Below are 16,586 nucleotides of genomic sequence, written 5' to 3'. Positions count from 1 at the left end.
GGTGTTAGGCTGTAAGAAAAGGGCCTGCTGGGGTGTCAGGATAAGAGTAGGTACCACTCATGGGGTGTAGTGGAGTGTGGACTCAGCCCTTGGGAATTTAAACGGGTGAAACTAGGATTGTAAAAGAACAAATTTTGTCTGATGTAGCCAATTTACACAAGCTGTATCTTTCTTGTATCTGAATTGGTGGATAATTTAGGAAAGCAAATAGGTATTATTACCATATTTATGTGTAATCCTTATATATAGCAAACGTGTCAAAGAAATGTTATATATTTATAAAAATAATTGCCTATTTTCATTACAAAATAAGTTATTAGGCCATTTCAAGTGGATAAGAGAAGATCAATGGGGTTTTTTTTAATGGTTATCAGGCTTACTTCCACCATATTTGCTTGTACCACCAATGTAAATACCATTAGTAACTCACCGGACTGCCTTTCGCCCCAGGGTTTCCACTTGCACCTGGAGGACCAGGAAGACCACGGCCTCCTGGCAGACCAGGAGCGCCAGGAATACCAGAAGGTCCCTGCAGAGAGAGAACAACAGACAGAGATGAAGAGAGAATGGCATTGATGGACTCTACCCAGTCCAGTGACCCTCACCAACACAGTGCAGCAATGGCAGTGATATGAAAAGTACCCACCATTTCACCCTTGTTGCCAGGGCTTCCAGCTCTTCCAGGAGGGCCCTGGAAAAATAAATATATGAGTCACCAATGCTGCTAACCCAGGACCAGAACAAAGGACACCCAGGGCTCTGTGAAGAGCAGGTGACACAGCACCTCTCAGCTCCCATGTGTTACTGATGTACCTGGGGCCCAGGTGGGCCGGCATGACCCTGAGGACCAGGTTCTCCTCTCTCTCCAGGACTACCACTAGCACCAGCAGGACCAGGAGGACCAGCTTCACCCTATGGAAAAAAATAGTAAAAGGAGAAAATGAAGGCAATTTTAATCATCTCTAGGTCAATAAGCATTAAACTAATGGTTTGTTCTACTGTGGCATCTTTGTGTGATTTGGGAAGAAGGCTTCCAGCACCATCACCTGAGTGCAAGAGCCAGATGAGCTGAGGCACATAGGATGCTGGTGCTCCAGGCAGTACATGGTGCACAGCTCCTGAAGCTATGGGACATTGACTCCAGTCCCTCCCACAGCAAAACACAGAGAATGGGGGATCCATCACTTAGTAGTGTTTTGTACACTTAGTAGTGTATTCATGAAGATAATGAGGATTGGGTTTGTCTAGTGCTGCATGTGGCAGCACATCTGTTCTAGGCTTGCAAACTGTAATAGCAGCCAGGAAAAGGAGGACTCATAAAATGGTGATCTACAGTGACATAAGCTGTGTAAGTAGAGAAAGGACCAAATCCCAGGTAGTTATGCATCTTTAGTTGAATACCTTAAAACCTGGAGAGCCTGGAAATCCTGCAGTTCCAGGGGGACCTGGGGGACCCTTAAAAGTGAAAGAATTACTATTAATGCAAAAGGTAAAAGCCATATGGAATTAATCTTAAGTTAAAAAAGAGAGTCTGATTATGGGATTTTTCTCTGAGTGAGGAAACACCTGGCAAAACAGCAAATATAAATCATGCTGTAAAAGATGAAATTTGGCTAGTCCTAAAATATCACACCTATGCCTTAGTTACCCTATTACATGTTCAGCTGAATTTATGTGTTTTCAAACTAAAAACATGAAATCTATCATTAAGGAGATTAAGTTATGAAAAACGTTCGGAATTTGTTCTAATTATAAAAAAGGAATGAGTAAAGAAAGCCAATACAGCTGTTACACACACAAGTGGACATGCTCAGATTTCTAGGCAGATGAGAAAGAAAAATGTTTGCCCACTCCAGACAGCTAAATAATATAATTGAAAAGATCATTCAAAATTTGAACTTCATGGAGTACAGCAATTCCATCCATCTATATGTTCTCTGAGAATAATCTGGGTTTGGATTTTTGCATTTCCTGATTTGGAGTGGTAAAGCTCTCCTATTGCACTGTGTCCTTTAAGTATCTTAACCAACACAATTATGAAATACCATTAAATAAAATGCTCATCCTTCAACAAGTGCACCCCAATTTCAAGTTTGCTGGCACTGCAGAACATCAGCTAGAAGTAATTAGACTAAAGCAGCACAAATACTTAAAGTAAAGTTGTCTCACAGGTGGGCCTGCTGCTCCTGGAGATCCGTCTTTGCCGTGGGCACCCTACAGGAAGAAGAGAGATGTTGGGTACAGAACACTACCCCGACACAGAACCCACATCCTTTCAAGTCCATGACTTGGAGACCATATTCTTGTGTCTGTACATCCCCACTTAGTTTACGAAGACCCAAGGATTCCTTAATTGAGAAATTCTAAAGTAATAATTAACTAAATATTTTGTGAAGGAATATCCAACACTTTACATGACTTGCACTGAGACAGGAAGATGTAAAAATACATTCTTATTACATTTCTTAAGGAAATGACAGCTACAAATCATTGTCTGTATGAATAAGTAAGATTGCAATAGACGTATATTTCAAAGTAACAGTTACTTCTGATTCACATAAGAGAATAAATTTCACTCTAAAAACCTGATGAACACTGATGATTTAAACCCTGTTGCCTGTCTTGTAGTCATATTAGACCAGATCCTCTGCTCAGGTTATGCAGTGTCTGCACAAACAAGGTGCTGGCTGTTAAACTGCTTTGTTGGTTGTGTTGAATGCTATGAACTAAGAATTCCTTCAGGGCAAAGGAAGTACCCCCTAATCTCAGCCAAAGAGGAATTTTATCTCTTTCCTGCAAGTTACTTCTGAGATTGCATTTTTTCCCTCTCTCTGCCTTCTCCTGGCACTCTTTGCTTCCACTCCTCTTCCCTGCTTCTCTTGGCCAAACCTGAGCTTATGCCGAAACACTGAACTCTTCCTCAATGTGTAATCTATTAATTTTAAAAAGCGAAACAGGAAATAGGATCGTGAACATGTTGTGGGTTAGAAGTGTTACATCTTTATTGGGGACTGAAAAGTTTTCATGTGAGATTTTTACAGATGCTACATAGTTTTTTATTCCTTTGCATTAAGACAGCTTTAAGAAAGTAGGGAAATCTCAGCATATTGAATCCAAATATAGGTTGCCTCTGGATAAGAACAACATCTGCAATTACTTACAGGGCCACCGGGATTTCCAGGTCTTCCTCTTTCTCCAGCTGGACCTCTTGGTCCCTAGAAAACATATAAAAATGAATCTGTTAAATGCCTTCTAAAATAAGAAGGCTGAGCAAAGAGACATTGCTCTTATTTGCATAGCTCATTGTTGTTCATTGCATATGGTGGAGTAATTAAAGTTAAAAGATGAGGAACAACTCAGTTAACATTTAAACACTACAGGATGCACATATTTACCGGTTGGCCCGGTGCTCCATTCACTCCAGGAAGACCAGTTTCACCCTGTTATGGAAAGAAAACAAAATGAACTTTGATGAGAACATTTTTTGGTTTATCCAAGGGGAAGAGACACAGAAAAAAGCTCAATTTGTTGTTCCTTTCTAGTGGTGCTGGGTGTCCCCAGCATGGACTGAGTTCTGAGAAGTCTAAACAAGTGTCAAATCAAAAATTAAACAGGATATAAAAATCAGAAAGACTCAGCTTTTAAAATAAAATGCAAGAAAGTCAGATGACCGAGACATGTCCTTTCATTTTGGTATCTCATGTTTATTACAGCTGGAAAATTGGGACATGAAATGGTTCAGAACACCTAAATCCTTTGGAATGATTCCTATTTTTTCATGGAGATATTAAATGGGTTTCTTGAATGCTTATTGTATTTTTATAATTGGTTAAATATGCAAAGCACAGCTATACAACAAATAATGGGGGTCATTCATCTGCCTACTAGAAAGATGACACTCCAGATTTTTACCTTTGGACCAGGAGCACCACTGTCACCTTTGGCACCATCTTTTCCATCAAAACCCTGTGGGAAAGTAAAACCGTATCTGTGAATTGTATTCTTCCTGCATTCTGGAAAACTTGATTCCTCTTGGCAAAATATTAAACCCCCTAAAGGGGCATATTTTCAATAACGAGTGCTATCAGGTGTTGGAACCCTTTTTGGCATTAGGATGGAGCTCTACAATTGAGGTAACCAGAATAAAAGTAAGTCTTTGTTATGGAAGTCCAGATTACATTGTGCAGAAATTAACTTTAATTCTATGATTCAGTCTTGGAAAGGATGACTGAGGGATCACAACAGTGCAACACCATAATTCAAGGAGAGTAACAGACACAGCTATACTCAATATATGCAATACTTACTCGTTGACCTTTCATCCCAGGCATCCCAGGCATTCCAGGGTGTCCTTTGTGACCCTAAGCACATAAAAATAGAAAGATTAATAAATCACGTCCTTATTATATGAAGGCCACAAGCCAATATTCACTGTGTGTCATGTTCACTTGACTAACTTGAAATGGGCAAACAAAACCTCTGGTAAGAAGACCTTTGTTATTGTGGGCTTTTCCATACCGGTAATCCAGGGATTCCACGATCTCCATTCCTGCCTGGTCTTCCTGGTTCTCCCTATTGAAAGAAAATAATTTTTTTTTAGTGTTTTGCTATTGCTTCACTTACTGGCAAAGCACCAGTTGTGGTAGATCAAGGTGAGTTGGAGGAAGCAGGTGAAACTCCCACCAAAGACAGTGGGGAAATCCTATCAGGGTGACAGTTCCCTCTGTGACCGCTTTCTGGAAAACAATTGCCAGAATTTATAAACTCAGCTTTTAACAAGATTCTAGTTAATTTCTAAGTTACTTGAAGACAAACTTTAGAAAGAGATGATCCCAGAAAACTTATTTTTCTTAGTAAAACACTCAAAATGGACACAAGCTCTAGATGTTTGCCTTGGCTGGTACTACACCTGTTTGTTTGTGACACAGAAAATGGTGTTAATAGCTGTAAGTCCCATAGTAATATTTAAAGGGAACAGAAAACTACCACTACTGTCTAGTTTTCTTTATAACTGCTAAATTATTTTGCGCCAAATAAATACCATGTTTTGTGCTTATGTTGGTTTTGTTTTTTTTTTTTTTTTTCTGGTGTCAATCAAATTGCCTGCTAAAATTGAACTTTTTATGGAATGGACAATTAGACCTAAAGTGAGACAAATTTACTTTCTTGAAGTCATGTTGTCAAATGGAGAAACAGGGAGATGTTAAAAATTCTCAAATGCATTAATATCTCTGTGCTCTGTTGTCTTGAAATTTAATGAACTTTTTTTCTTCCTATTTATTAATAACTGAATGACTAATAGTGAACTTACATCTTTTCCTGGTGGACCAACTGGGCCTATCATTCCAACAGGGCCTGGAGGTCCCTGTAGAAAAAGAATTAATATTATCTACGATAATAACAAATATTAAATCTCTTTCAAATTAAAATTGCATTAGGCATCATAAAATACTTTTACATTTGACATGCAACATAGTAAACAACTAGGATGAACTGCAAAATTTCCATCCACTCCAGTGGTGACACAGATTCATGCTTTTAAGATCATGCTTTTAACATACACAGTGATACTGAATGGGTACGTACAGGAGGGCCAGGTTGTCCTGGTTCTCCAGGGGATCCTTGGTATCCAGCAGAGCCCTAAAATGCAGCAAAATACTCACTTAAGATGTGAACAACTACATACATGATTTCATAGTGCTGTTATATTTTATAATCTCGTAATTGTAAGGAAAATTGTAGTCAGATCAGTCAACAAATGACTGAAGGTGAAATTACCAGAACCAAGCAGAACATGCCTCCATGAAAACAGAAACTGCTCCTCTAAAAGGAGATGGACACTGAAAAACACAGACCCTTTGTGTTGTTCACTGAATGTGTATCTTCCACTTTCCTTTACCTCCTGTTAAATTTTTGTATGGATAAACATTTGGGAATATTAACAGGATGGCAGGCAGTGGCATGTCTTAAAATAATGTTAGCTGTCACCCCATGGACTTGCAGAGATCTCAAGGGGTACACAAGGATTTAAGCCAGCACAATATACTGGCCTCAGCTCTCGAGTCTTGCTGATGGTACGGCCCAAGACGACATTTATGCATAAAATTCTTCAGCATAGTATCCAGATTTATCAGTTGAAAAGGTACTTAATATTTATGACAGAGAAAAGGAGGAGCTAATATAAAAGAATAACAAGACAGTTATGAGAAGATTAATGTTACTTACAGGGGGACCTGCATGACCAGGTGGGCCAGGGGGGCCACTGGGGCCAGGGGGTCCTGGAAAGCCACTCTGTAGTGTAGATTAAAAAATAGTAGTTATATTCATGTAATATAGCTATAAAGCTTAATAGAGGTGCTATAGTCAACAATAACTGTGAAATAAATTTTTACATAATTAGTACAGAGAAAAATCCTTGGTGACCTGGACTTGCTGCAGTAAAAAGGAAGCAGCAGTATCTACACACAGTGCAGAAGAAGTACATTGTCTAGTTGTCCCTTCAGAAAAGGCTTCACTGGGTTGCTCCTTGCAGGCTTGGCTAACATCCTCCCAAGGTATTTTCAGAGCTGCATCTTTTCCTTTTTGAGTCGCTATTGCCCTTCTCTAGACCCCAAAGGGTTGCTTAGCTCAGCTCTTGTGCTGCCTGAAGGGGAAGAATAGAAACTGGATCTGAATTTGTTAACCACAGTAAATGAGCATCAGCATCTCCACTGTGTAACTGAGCTTAATCAGCTCAACACTTGAGATTTCTCATGACCTAGACATGACTGAATTAAGGCCATACTTTTGTTGTTGTCAGTAAGGCAATCATTTTCACCAGTGAAGTTCTTTTCTGAACTTTAACAGTACCAAGCCATAAGAAAGAAATGAGGTCTGGATTAACCAAAACCTCAATATTTCTGCTTCCTGTAGCAACAACCACAAAAGCATTTGATACTGCAAAACAGAAAACATTTAAAAGTTAGCACAGTGGTCTACTGCAGCTATAGGGGGTTCTTTAAAAAAAGCTTTTGTTAAATTAAACTCTTCATGTGTTTCATACAGCCAAAAGGATCACATGTATGAATGACATGAGGATCGCTGTGTGCCGCCGTACTGGCAGAATATTCCATAGTTAATACTGCATATAATGTGTTTCATGGGATGTTGTCATATTGTGTCAGAATAGGTCACGTATTACAGGTGTTACATGAACCTAACTTTCATAATACAAGATTAACAGTATTGCTGTGCTCTACTGGCATGTCTAGGACAGTACTGTGCTATACTACAAAAATAAATAATATTAGTTCACAGTTGTCTTCTGTCTAAAAAAAGTCAGCCATTTTAGTATTTGCTATTTTCTAGGACAAGAAGTACAGCAAGAGGCAGAGCTGTTAGGGTTTGGGAAATGTGGTTGCCATCGATGTGTGAATACAATGAGCAGTCCCTGTTAATTGTTAGAACTAATTTGGTATAAGGTAACTATAGATTCAACCAGGATTAAGCCATCAACTCATCAATAGCAATCAATCAATTAGACATACGGCTATAAACAAATGAGATATAATTTTTTCGAGTTACACACTGAGGAGATAAACTGATAGTTAGGGGTCTACTTGCTGCCAGCATCTCCAAACTGGGAACAGATGAGCATCCTTCAGTTAGAGAATGTGCACTGGTGGAAGGAGACAAAGACAATATGTGGAGGTTACGTGAGTAAGTGAAGAGAAACTGTGATGTAAAGCACAAAATCAGTGTACAAGCAATATAAAGCCATGGGAAGAGAGCAATGGAGAGGTGTGTGATTGAGGAAATGCCAGGCATGGTAACCACACAAGGACAAATGTTGGTGCTGTATTTTTTTGCTTTGTTAATCTTGCAAATTATTTCAGTTTGGATATTTATTCATTAGGAGTATTTAAGCTGAAAATTGATAAATGTATAAATAAAGAAATTAGTCTATATAATGCTAATTATAAGCATTATTTAGAAAAGTGATTTCAGTCACATCTGCCTGTAACTGCTAGTACTTTGTGGTCTTGTATGGCATGAAGCAATATAAAAGACCTTATGACCTGAAACCATACAGACAACCCTGAAGATATTCTAGGGTGCCCAGTAAAGTAGTTTGCTGGGGTTCTTTAACCCAAGTCCAGGAGTCAGAGCACAAGAAATCACTAACCACTTCCAGGGAAAAAGCCAAAACAGAGAGGTGTAGCCATAGTTGTTAACTGAAGGTCTTGGTTACCTGCCTGGTTCAACACATCTGCTATTAAAACACCATGTAGAAGAATGCAGATGGTATGATAGCTGTGAGTGAAAACTGTGAGGAGTGAATATGAATAAATGAATAAACAAAGACACAAATGGATGGTTGAAGAAGACCAATGCGTGGATGAACACAGTAGCAAATGAAGGAGATAGAAATAAAACAGATTAAAATAAAGGGGAGAAAATAATGACTATATTTCAGGAAAAACAGCTGTTGTGATCAGTAAACCTTATTTCACAAGACAATCTGATGGAACCCTGAGAAATAACATATTTGCTTGGAACTAACTTGATATGCTACAACATATGATACCCAAACCGTGTTATGCAGAATTGGGCTGAAAATAATGATTATGCTTAATGAAGCACAGCCAATTTCCAGTAACAGCAATTCACCACATCCTCTATGTAGCAGATTGCTTGAATCAAGAACACTTCATGTTGAATATCTCTAAATCCCAGTGCCTAAAAGGAAAATCATGAGATGCAACATCCAGATTTATTTTATACATCAAGCATAGCCCGGGTATAACTCTTTGAGGCTTTTTCTCACTTAAAAAACTGAAAAGCTTGGACCAGGTCTAGCAGGCAGATACAGCATCTTTAGCACACAGTCTGAGCAGCTGCGGGTAAAAAATGGTAATCATAAAAAGTAAAAATATTTTGAGCTTTGGAATGAATAAAGTTTATAAACAGGATTTACTCAATTGTTATCAGGTAAGTTTGAATTGTGGAAAAGTTAGCAAGTATGGAGTATCATACTGAGTAAAGACAAATGATACTGAGTGGGTAAAGGAAAATTAAAGGCAGTGGAAGAGGTAAAAATTGTTGGAAGGAAGGGAAGCAATTAGTGGAAGAATATCAAGCAGATGAATAAGGAATGTACATGAGGCAGAAAGGGAAAAATGTTTAGGTGGTGTAAGAAGGTGAATCACAGAGATTAGGAAAAGGAAGGTAAGAAACTGAAGAAAGAAACCGAAAAAGTAAAAAATCCACATGATCTATAGCTACTTTCTAGAATATTGAATTGCTGAACAAACTGCTGCCTTACATCACATTCAACTTCCAGGCAATAATTAAATGAAAACTTACATTGTTAGATTAAAATCAGGATACATAGACATCCAAGGTATAATCTACGAGCAGAAAATTTGTTCTTTAAAAAGAAGAAAGAACAGAAAAAAGGTTTTATCATCTTACAATGGGTTGTGGGTACCCGATACCAGCTCCACCAGCCTTCACATCATAGGAGTCATACTGTGGAGAAAAACTCTGTAAAAGAAATAGAGAAAAAAAAAGAAAAAAAAGAAAAATAATGTGATTGCTCCAAATCAAATAAGACTTTTTTTACATTGGTATGGCAGATGCATGGAAATGACTCATTTGTATCTGCTGAGTAGTACTAGCTAAACATACAGCTGCCATATATTTACATAAGAGAAGCCCAGCCAATGTCTTCCTTCTGAGGCCATGGTGACATTAGCTCCCTAGGCTGGGCACATCCATTTTTCTTCTTGACAGCTGGGCCTCAGCTGAACCACAAAATTACCCTTCTCTCTCCTTTTACTCTTGTTTGACTCCTTCTTAGCTTCTTTCTCTGTCTGTCTCTTTTCTGTTGGACTTAGTTGTCACTCAAGGTAGTTGATGAAATATTATCTGTTGCACTAAAAAACAGAACTGTTTATTATTATTATTATTATTATTATTATTATTATTATTTTCGTGATTTCTTGCACCTGTGCCTATTGAATGACTCATTTCACATGAGCAGACTCAGTCAAATGGTGTGGCATTAGTGCAGTGATGCAGTGATTAGTGCAGTGACCCACAGGTAGTTAAGCAGGAAGGGTTGAACACATGCAGTGTTCTGCCTGCTCTCCCAAACCACTGTGGATCCAGCTCCTGCACTGACCAAGTGCTGGACTCCTGTGATCCTGATACCAACCCTTCTGTCAGGATCCAACACCACATCTTTGATACAGCATTGGAATGGGAGATTAATTCAGCCTGTTATCCTTTCCTGTGTTTGCATCTTCAAGCCCCAAACCAGTATCACCGTGATGCCCACTGGGACTGGTTAACTGATCCACAGCTCAGTCCTGCAGAGGCAATCCCTTTCAGAATTAAATAAAAACAAGGCATCCTTCCTCGGTTCCTGGCTTACCTGGGAGTGGGAAGTGTTTATGGAAGTTATAATCAGCAGCCTATATTCAAAAGTAGTAATTGTTTAAACATACAGTTTTTATCAGCTTTGTGCTAAAGAAGTCCCTTCTTGTAAATCTCAGCCTGGTGGCCTGCATGGATGACAATGGCACCTCTTAACAAAGCACTGCCTGGGGCTCAGTGTTAATAAACTTTAGTTACTATTAGCTCTCTTGTTGAGTGCATCCAGCTCTTCAGAAATGAATTCAACATTCAGTGAGCCAGAAATAAAGAGGGATCATGACAAATAGTACTTGCATGGCACTTCCCTGCAAGCAGAGGACCAGTGCTTCAGTCTAGTCTCATTGGAATGTTCCATTATTAAAAATGAATTGATGAAATACAGGAATGTAGGAGAGTTCCCTAACCATTAAGCTTATGGGGAAATCCTCCATCACAGTCTTTCTGATCAGATTATTTCTGAGTTATATAAGTCCTTCAACAGAACTGGCCCTAAAAGTTTTAAAAAATAAGGTAAGGCAGAGATTTAATTGCACTCCAGAGAAATTTTATGGACAAACCCCCAAAACAACAGCAAGACCCCACATACCACCCAGCTCTGTTTTCCAAAGGCATAAATGAGATGGATGCCACCTAAAGCAAAGCACCTGGGGAGGTGCAAGGGACAGGTGCCTACAACATTGCCTTTCAGGGTTATGAGCACCAAGGTAGAAGCTGAACATAACAATGACTTACACCTCCACTTATACTGGGACATGACTGGCAGATTCCAGGGGGCCCAGGAGCTCCAGGGCTTCCTGGTTGTCCCGGTGGGCCAGGGGGACCATTTCTGCCTGGAACTCCAGGAGAACCCTGCAAAAACACAAACAGAACAGATATAGATGTTGCCTCCAACTGCAAGGACATTGCAGAACAAACCTTTCCATTCCTAACAAAGTCTATGTGACTGTGGTGGGAAACCTCTCCTAAACAAGGCCACAACCAAACATTCAGAGAGGAGAGACAAAATTCCCACATGGTAACACTTGGTTGCTGGAGCCTTATTACAACTAATATATAATCAAACACATTAGACATATTTAGCAGTTCAGTTCCTGAGTCTAAAATTATTACTGCTAGTGGAGTCCAGTAGATTTTTTTGCTCCTTCTGTAAAGAAATATGACAAAACCTAACAAATGTGATACATTTTGGACTAAACTCTGTGTTCTTTCAGTTTAAATTTTTGAGAGTGTTGTTGAAACTAAAGTTCTGCTTCAAAACAACTATATGGTACAGTCCTGCTGCCGACAGTGCAGACATCAATGAAAGCAGGATATCTTGGCAGCTTGAATGGCATATATAGCACTAGAAGAATGGGGTCTTGATTTAGTTCATTTCCTTGGGGAGAAAAAAAAAAAAGTTGCACTTACAGGGTCTCCTTTGGGGCCTCGGCTGACTACTCCAGGAGTCTATTAAAAAAAAAAAAAAAAGCAAAGGTAATTAAATTTAAAAAGAGAATCAAAATAAAGCAAAAAATTTGCACATAGATACAAGAGCAAAACATTTAAAAATTTGAATTCAGTTTTATCACATGAATTCTATTAATTCTTATTCAGTATATTTAAAAGCTGTAGAGTTTTTGGTCAGTGTATCTCCATTTGCTTGGATCATCCATAGAATTACACCTCCCCTGCAGGCATAAACATGACACTAACGAAGTCAGTACAGCTTTGCCATTGAGTGCAATGGGGATGGAAGTCCATAGTGGAATGCTGTGACAGTTTTCTTGTGTCCTTCTCAGTCCACCATGTGAAGTGTGATTAGCTATTTTAAAAATTTCAGCTCTATGGCTCTAATTTATTTATTTTTCAGTTAATAATTCAGTTACATGTTACTACCGGGATTTTCAATTTTTGTGTTCAGCTGCTAGCAGTAGCAAAGAATATCCAGCTGAAACTATCTTGGATCTTTCAAGGTGGCATTTCCCTATACACCACCCAAGGTCATCAGAACAGCTCCCAGTGGGCTGACCTAACTCCTATATCAAAGAGAGAGGCTGGGGGAAGTAGTCCATGTGTTCTTCATTATCAGAACCTCCAGAACTGATGAGTCTCTAAACACAAGAGAGGGAGGTGTACTTAAATCTCCACCACGCTTGTCTATACCCCTCATTTCCACCTCTCAAAAGGTTCAGTGAAGTAGCTCAGGTGATCCCCGAAGCAGTGGAGTTGCACTAGTGTGGTGCAAATAAGACTAGGGGACATATCTGTGTGTGACGTATTTATGTGACTTCCATATTTAAACAGATGTGCTATAGAGCTTCCACACATCTCTTTCACTCTCTTATCTTCTAGATAAGGATCTTCAATGTGTCTGTGGAAACCTATGTACTTTAACAAAGTCTCACGGATCTTTAACACTGTTGAAATGTTCAGATAAGCTGAAAGCTCAGTACAGCTGGCTCACTCACTGAAGCACTTAGGCAGGGGACCTGGCATGTACTAACATTCTTGATTTTCCTGAAGTTAAGTTGCTGCAACGGGTTTATATAATATTGATGTCTATAAAAAACCTGATGATAAATTAGGTGGGTACTGTATAATCACCTTTCCTTTTCAGGGCATTAAGTCAGCAATAAGCCTGCAAAAGGAAATTCATTCTGTGATGATGTAGAATTAATTGAGTTGATAAGAAATGCAGACTCACAGTATGCTATGAAAGTTCTCTAATTTTCTTTCACTCTGTGTTGGTGTTATTTTCATAGATATAGATTGAGTATGCAGTCAAAAATAAGGTGTTTGCATAATTCCTATGCTTTTCCATAAAATGAAAAATATAATGGCTAATTGTGGCCCTCTGTCCCTGTCCACTATTTTTGGTGCGCGTTGTCTGCATAAAACTGAGCTGAAAGGCTTAATATTTTTCAGCTGCATTGTCCATACTAAATATTTGCCTAAATTCAGAAAGTGGCATTGAAAAGAAAAGAGTTTAAGAGCATCTAAGCCAAAATGAATTGAGGTTGACATGCATCAAGAAGGCAGAAACACTAAAGAAACAACACTGAGAATAAACTTACTCTTGGAGGTGGTGTTGTTGTTTGTGGACAAACTGGACAGCACTCTCCAAAAGGAATCTCTGGGTTGGGGCAGTCCAGCTCCTGATCATCACAGATGATGTCATCGCAGAGAACAGATCCCGAGTCGCACACGCAGATTTGGCATGGCTCTGGTTTCCAAACATCCCTGTCAGCATAAGCCTGCCCAAGATGGGTACATCCTGTGACTGGAGAGACAAAATAGTGTTGGATATTATTTCAAATGTGTTTTCCAAATTACAAATGAGTAACATGAAAACTGTTGGATAGTTTGTTTTGTTTTCTGGTTCATGCATGTGAAGTAAAAGGCTAAATGCTCCCCTTCAGGCACTGGGAGGATCTGTTACATTAATTGAAGAGTCTCCTCTGAGTCTATAAACAGACATCAATGGAAACCTCCTGGAGCTGAGCCAAAGCCCAGTTAAATCTCTGATAATCTTCCGTCTTGAGTAATTATAGTGTCGGATTGAGTTACTGTCTGATTAGCAATCAAATTCTCTGCTGCAGCTAAAGAGTAAATGTGTCAAAGACTTCCAACAAGAGTACCACTGGCCCCATGAGCCAACACGAGCACTTGTACATGGATGTGGAATAAGCCATCTGTCCAGCACCAACTCCTGTCACCAGCATCTTGCAGTAATAGCTGCCACCAAGGGGTTTCAAAGAGTTTTTTGAAAGCCAGTGTATGTGACAGATCTGAAAGGACGCTCACATTAATTGCCCAAATGGTTTGCAATTATTGTATCAGCTGGCCTGCTCAAATGTTACAAGTGTCTTATTTTCAGAAAAAAACATTGTTCATCTGTAATATTCATGGATTTGTGAATTCATTCCAACAGCTGTTTTACTGATCAAACTTGTTATAGATAAAAACTGCCTTCAAACATTAAACTTTGGGTTGGTATTTTCTTAGAAAAACATGATCCAGAAAGCCAGGTCATTTAGGAAACCAATATAAAATAACACTAAGAGCATCTAATTTGAGTTTTGCAAGCTCATTTTAAGTTTTGCAGACATTATTAGAAGTCTTTGATTGCAAACAGAAGTATCAGTGAATGTCATGAATAATATAATAATTTTTTTCATGAATAATTAAAAATAATTCTGTTTATAAAAGCAACATTCTGGAGAAAGAGCTATTCTTGTGCCTACATCATTCTTAAAACTTTAATACCAGAATAATTTACCTACTATACACCACCCTTCAAAAAGAAAAACAAAATGACAAAATATGTAATTCAAATCTCTGACATTAAAATTGCCACTGGCTCCAGGCAGATATTTCTGAATGCCATAAAATTGTAATGGCCACAATTATCTAGTATGAGACTGAGCCCAAATTTATAGTGCAGCTCCTTCCTATGGGTTATTCAGTCCCCCTTTGTGTTTCTCTCCCTGCATCTTTTATCTCTTTTTTTTTTCTCTTTTCCACCACTGCATTAGCACCCTGGTCTCATTTTTTTCCTTTTTCTTCCCCTCTGTATTTGTGGGTGTGTGTTCCCATTCCACACCACTGTTCTTTGGCAATGTGCACACTTAGATGTGTTTCCTCTCTTCTCATACTTCCTCTGCATTTCACCTTTCCCATAACATGTAGCTTCCCTTTTAATCTTCCATAAATACTCTTTTATTTTTTACCTAAGCAGTTCCTGTTCTTTATTGCCAAGTACTCAACTGAGCTTGGTTTCCCCCTGCTCCCTTCCCACTTTCTCACTCAGCTGCTTTTCCTTGGTCCTATTAACCTGACACTTTCCTCTATTTCGCCCATGAAGCTCACTGCCTCCTATGAGCTCTGGAAGAGCAATGGGGAGCATAATCATGGCTTCCCGAGGGGACAGCCAGAGTGCAGATCTTGGGTCAGAGCACTCCATGGGACAGGAGGGTTTCTTTTCCCAATTTCAATCGTACCACAGGCTGACCATGTCTGTGCACAACCTCTTAAGTTATTTTTGCACTTTAATTATAAAAGAAGCAAACAGGAAAATGTTGACTTGTTAAGACGGGCACTCCTTATGTCTAAGAGTTTATTTCAACCACTCTCTTGATTAAAACAACCAGAACAACAAAGCTTCAAAACCCTTCACAGACATTTTCAAGCCAATATTTTTTTCTTTGCCTGATATCAGGCTGGGATCCAGTATTTTACCTTCCTTTGACAACACAAAAAATCTTAAAATCAAAAACCTTCCAATGGCATATGAAAACTCAGTCCCCTCAGATGTTCTCTATCACTTAGAAACTCATTTTTCCCTTTTCCACCCCTTTTGGGCCTCACTAGAAACTTCATATTCTGCACAAGAGAAATGGAGAAGAACTGCTCATTTCCAGGACAGCCTCTTCCCCACACCCACATGTCACAGGGTTACAGCATCAGAGGATGCTGCTTCAAAGGACACTGCCTGAGCACCTTTGAAGAGGATCTAGACATCCTTCCTTAGTCTGCCAAGCTAGAGCTAGTTTCTAAAAATGTTGCTTGGCCTCCCAGTTCTCGCCCCACGGAACCATATCAGTGAATCCCAGGTAAATAAGCTGATTCTCTGCTTAGCTAAGTGCTGACTGTTTCTGCAAAAAACACTTTCCTCCTTTTCACAAACCAGGACCTTGCTGTGGTCACTTAGGAAAACAAACTGCCCAGTCTTGACAAGGCTAATGACAAATGTTTCCTGAAAAACAAGAAGGCTGCAACGTAGAAGTGAAAGATTATGAATGAAATCTTTATAGCCTCTGTAGTGACTCAAGAGAAAAACCAAATCATGGAGTGGCTCATTGCACACATGAAGCCCTCGAAAGCTGTGTGTTGTTGGAGGCAGAACGTCAGCAGAGCTGCTGGGGAGGTTAGAGTTTGCAGTCCATCTCGAAGGAGTGGTTGGATGCGCCCTGAAGAGCATGGATGGGCACAGATCCATGTCACTCATAGCAATGTCCTGCTCAGCTGTCACTCCGCTTAAGCACCTCCCAGCTCCACAGGTTAAAACGGTCTTTTCATTTACAAACATAGGAAGGGAAGAAACTACTTTTCTCTAGGGAAAATCATAATTGTAAATACCATTATATGGAACTAAAAGAACTTAATATTGTTACTATTTGCACTTGTAC

At 39.2% G+C, this 16,586-nt stretch overlaps 1 protein-coding gene across 2 annotated transcripts in view; it reads right to left on the bottom strand.

Annotated features, from left to right (window-relative positions):
* The window catches only part of COL3A1 (collagen type III alpha 1 chain), a 49,604-nt gene that overhangs the window by 18,095 nt on the left and 14,923 nt on the right, over positions 1–16,586 (bottom strand). For both annotated transcript variants that reach the window (XM_048309595.1, XM_048309596.1), the window contains exons 2-18: positions 13,473–13,678; positions 11,827–11,865; positions 11,152–11,268; positions 9,454–9,525; positions 6,226–6,291; positions 5,587–5,640; positions 5,312–5,365; positions 4,519–4,572; positions 4,308–4,361; positions 3,913–3,966; positions 3,396–3,440; positions 3,162–3,215; positions 2,170–2,214; positions 1,402–1,455; positions 814–912; positions 647–691; positions 431–529 (exon numbers count right to left, since the gene is read on the bottom strand). In XM_048309595.1, coding sequence (XP_048165552.1) covers positions 431–529; positions 647–691; positions 814–912; positions 1,402–1,455; positions 2,170–2,214; positions 3,162–3,215; positions 3,396–3,440; positions 3,913–3,966; positions 4,308–4,361; positions 4,519–4,572; positions 5,312–5,365; positions 5,587–5,640; positions 6,226–6,291; positions 9,454–9,525; positions 11,152–11,268; positions 11,827–11,865; positions 13,473–13,678 — 1,211 coding nt within the window. The remainder of the gene's footprint in view (positions 1–430; positions 530–646; positions 692–813; positions 913–1,401; positions 1,456–2,169; positions 2,215–3,161; positions 3,216–3,395; positions 3,441–3,912; positions 3,967–4,307; positions 4,362–4,518; positions 4,573–5,311; positions 5,366–5,586; positions 5,641–6,225; positions 6,292–9,453; positions 9,526–11,151; positions 11,269–11,826; positions 11,866–13,472; positions 13,679–16,586) is intronic.

This window comes from Corvus hawaiiensis, chromosome 7 (assembly GCF_020740725.1).
Source record: "Corvus hawaiiensis isolate bCorHaw1 chromosome 7, bCorHaw1.pri.cur, whole genome shotgun sequence".
Classification (NCBI taxonomy): domain Eukaryota; kingdom Metazoa; phylum Chordata; class Aves; order Passeriformes; family Corvidae; genus Corvus; species Corvus hawaiiensis.
This window is presented reverse-complemented; position numbering and strand designations above follow the sequence as displayed.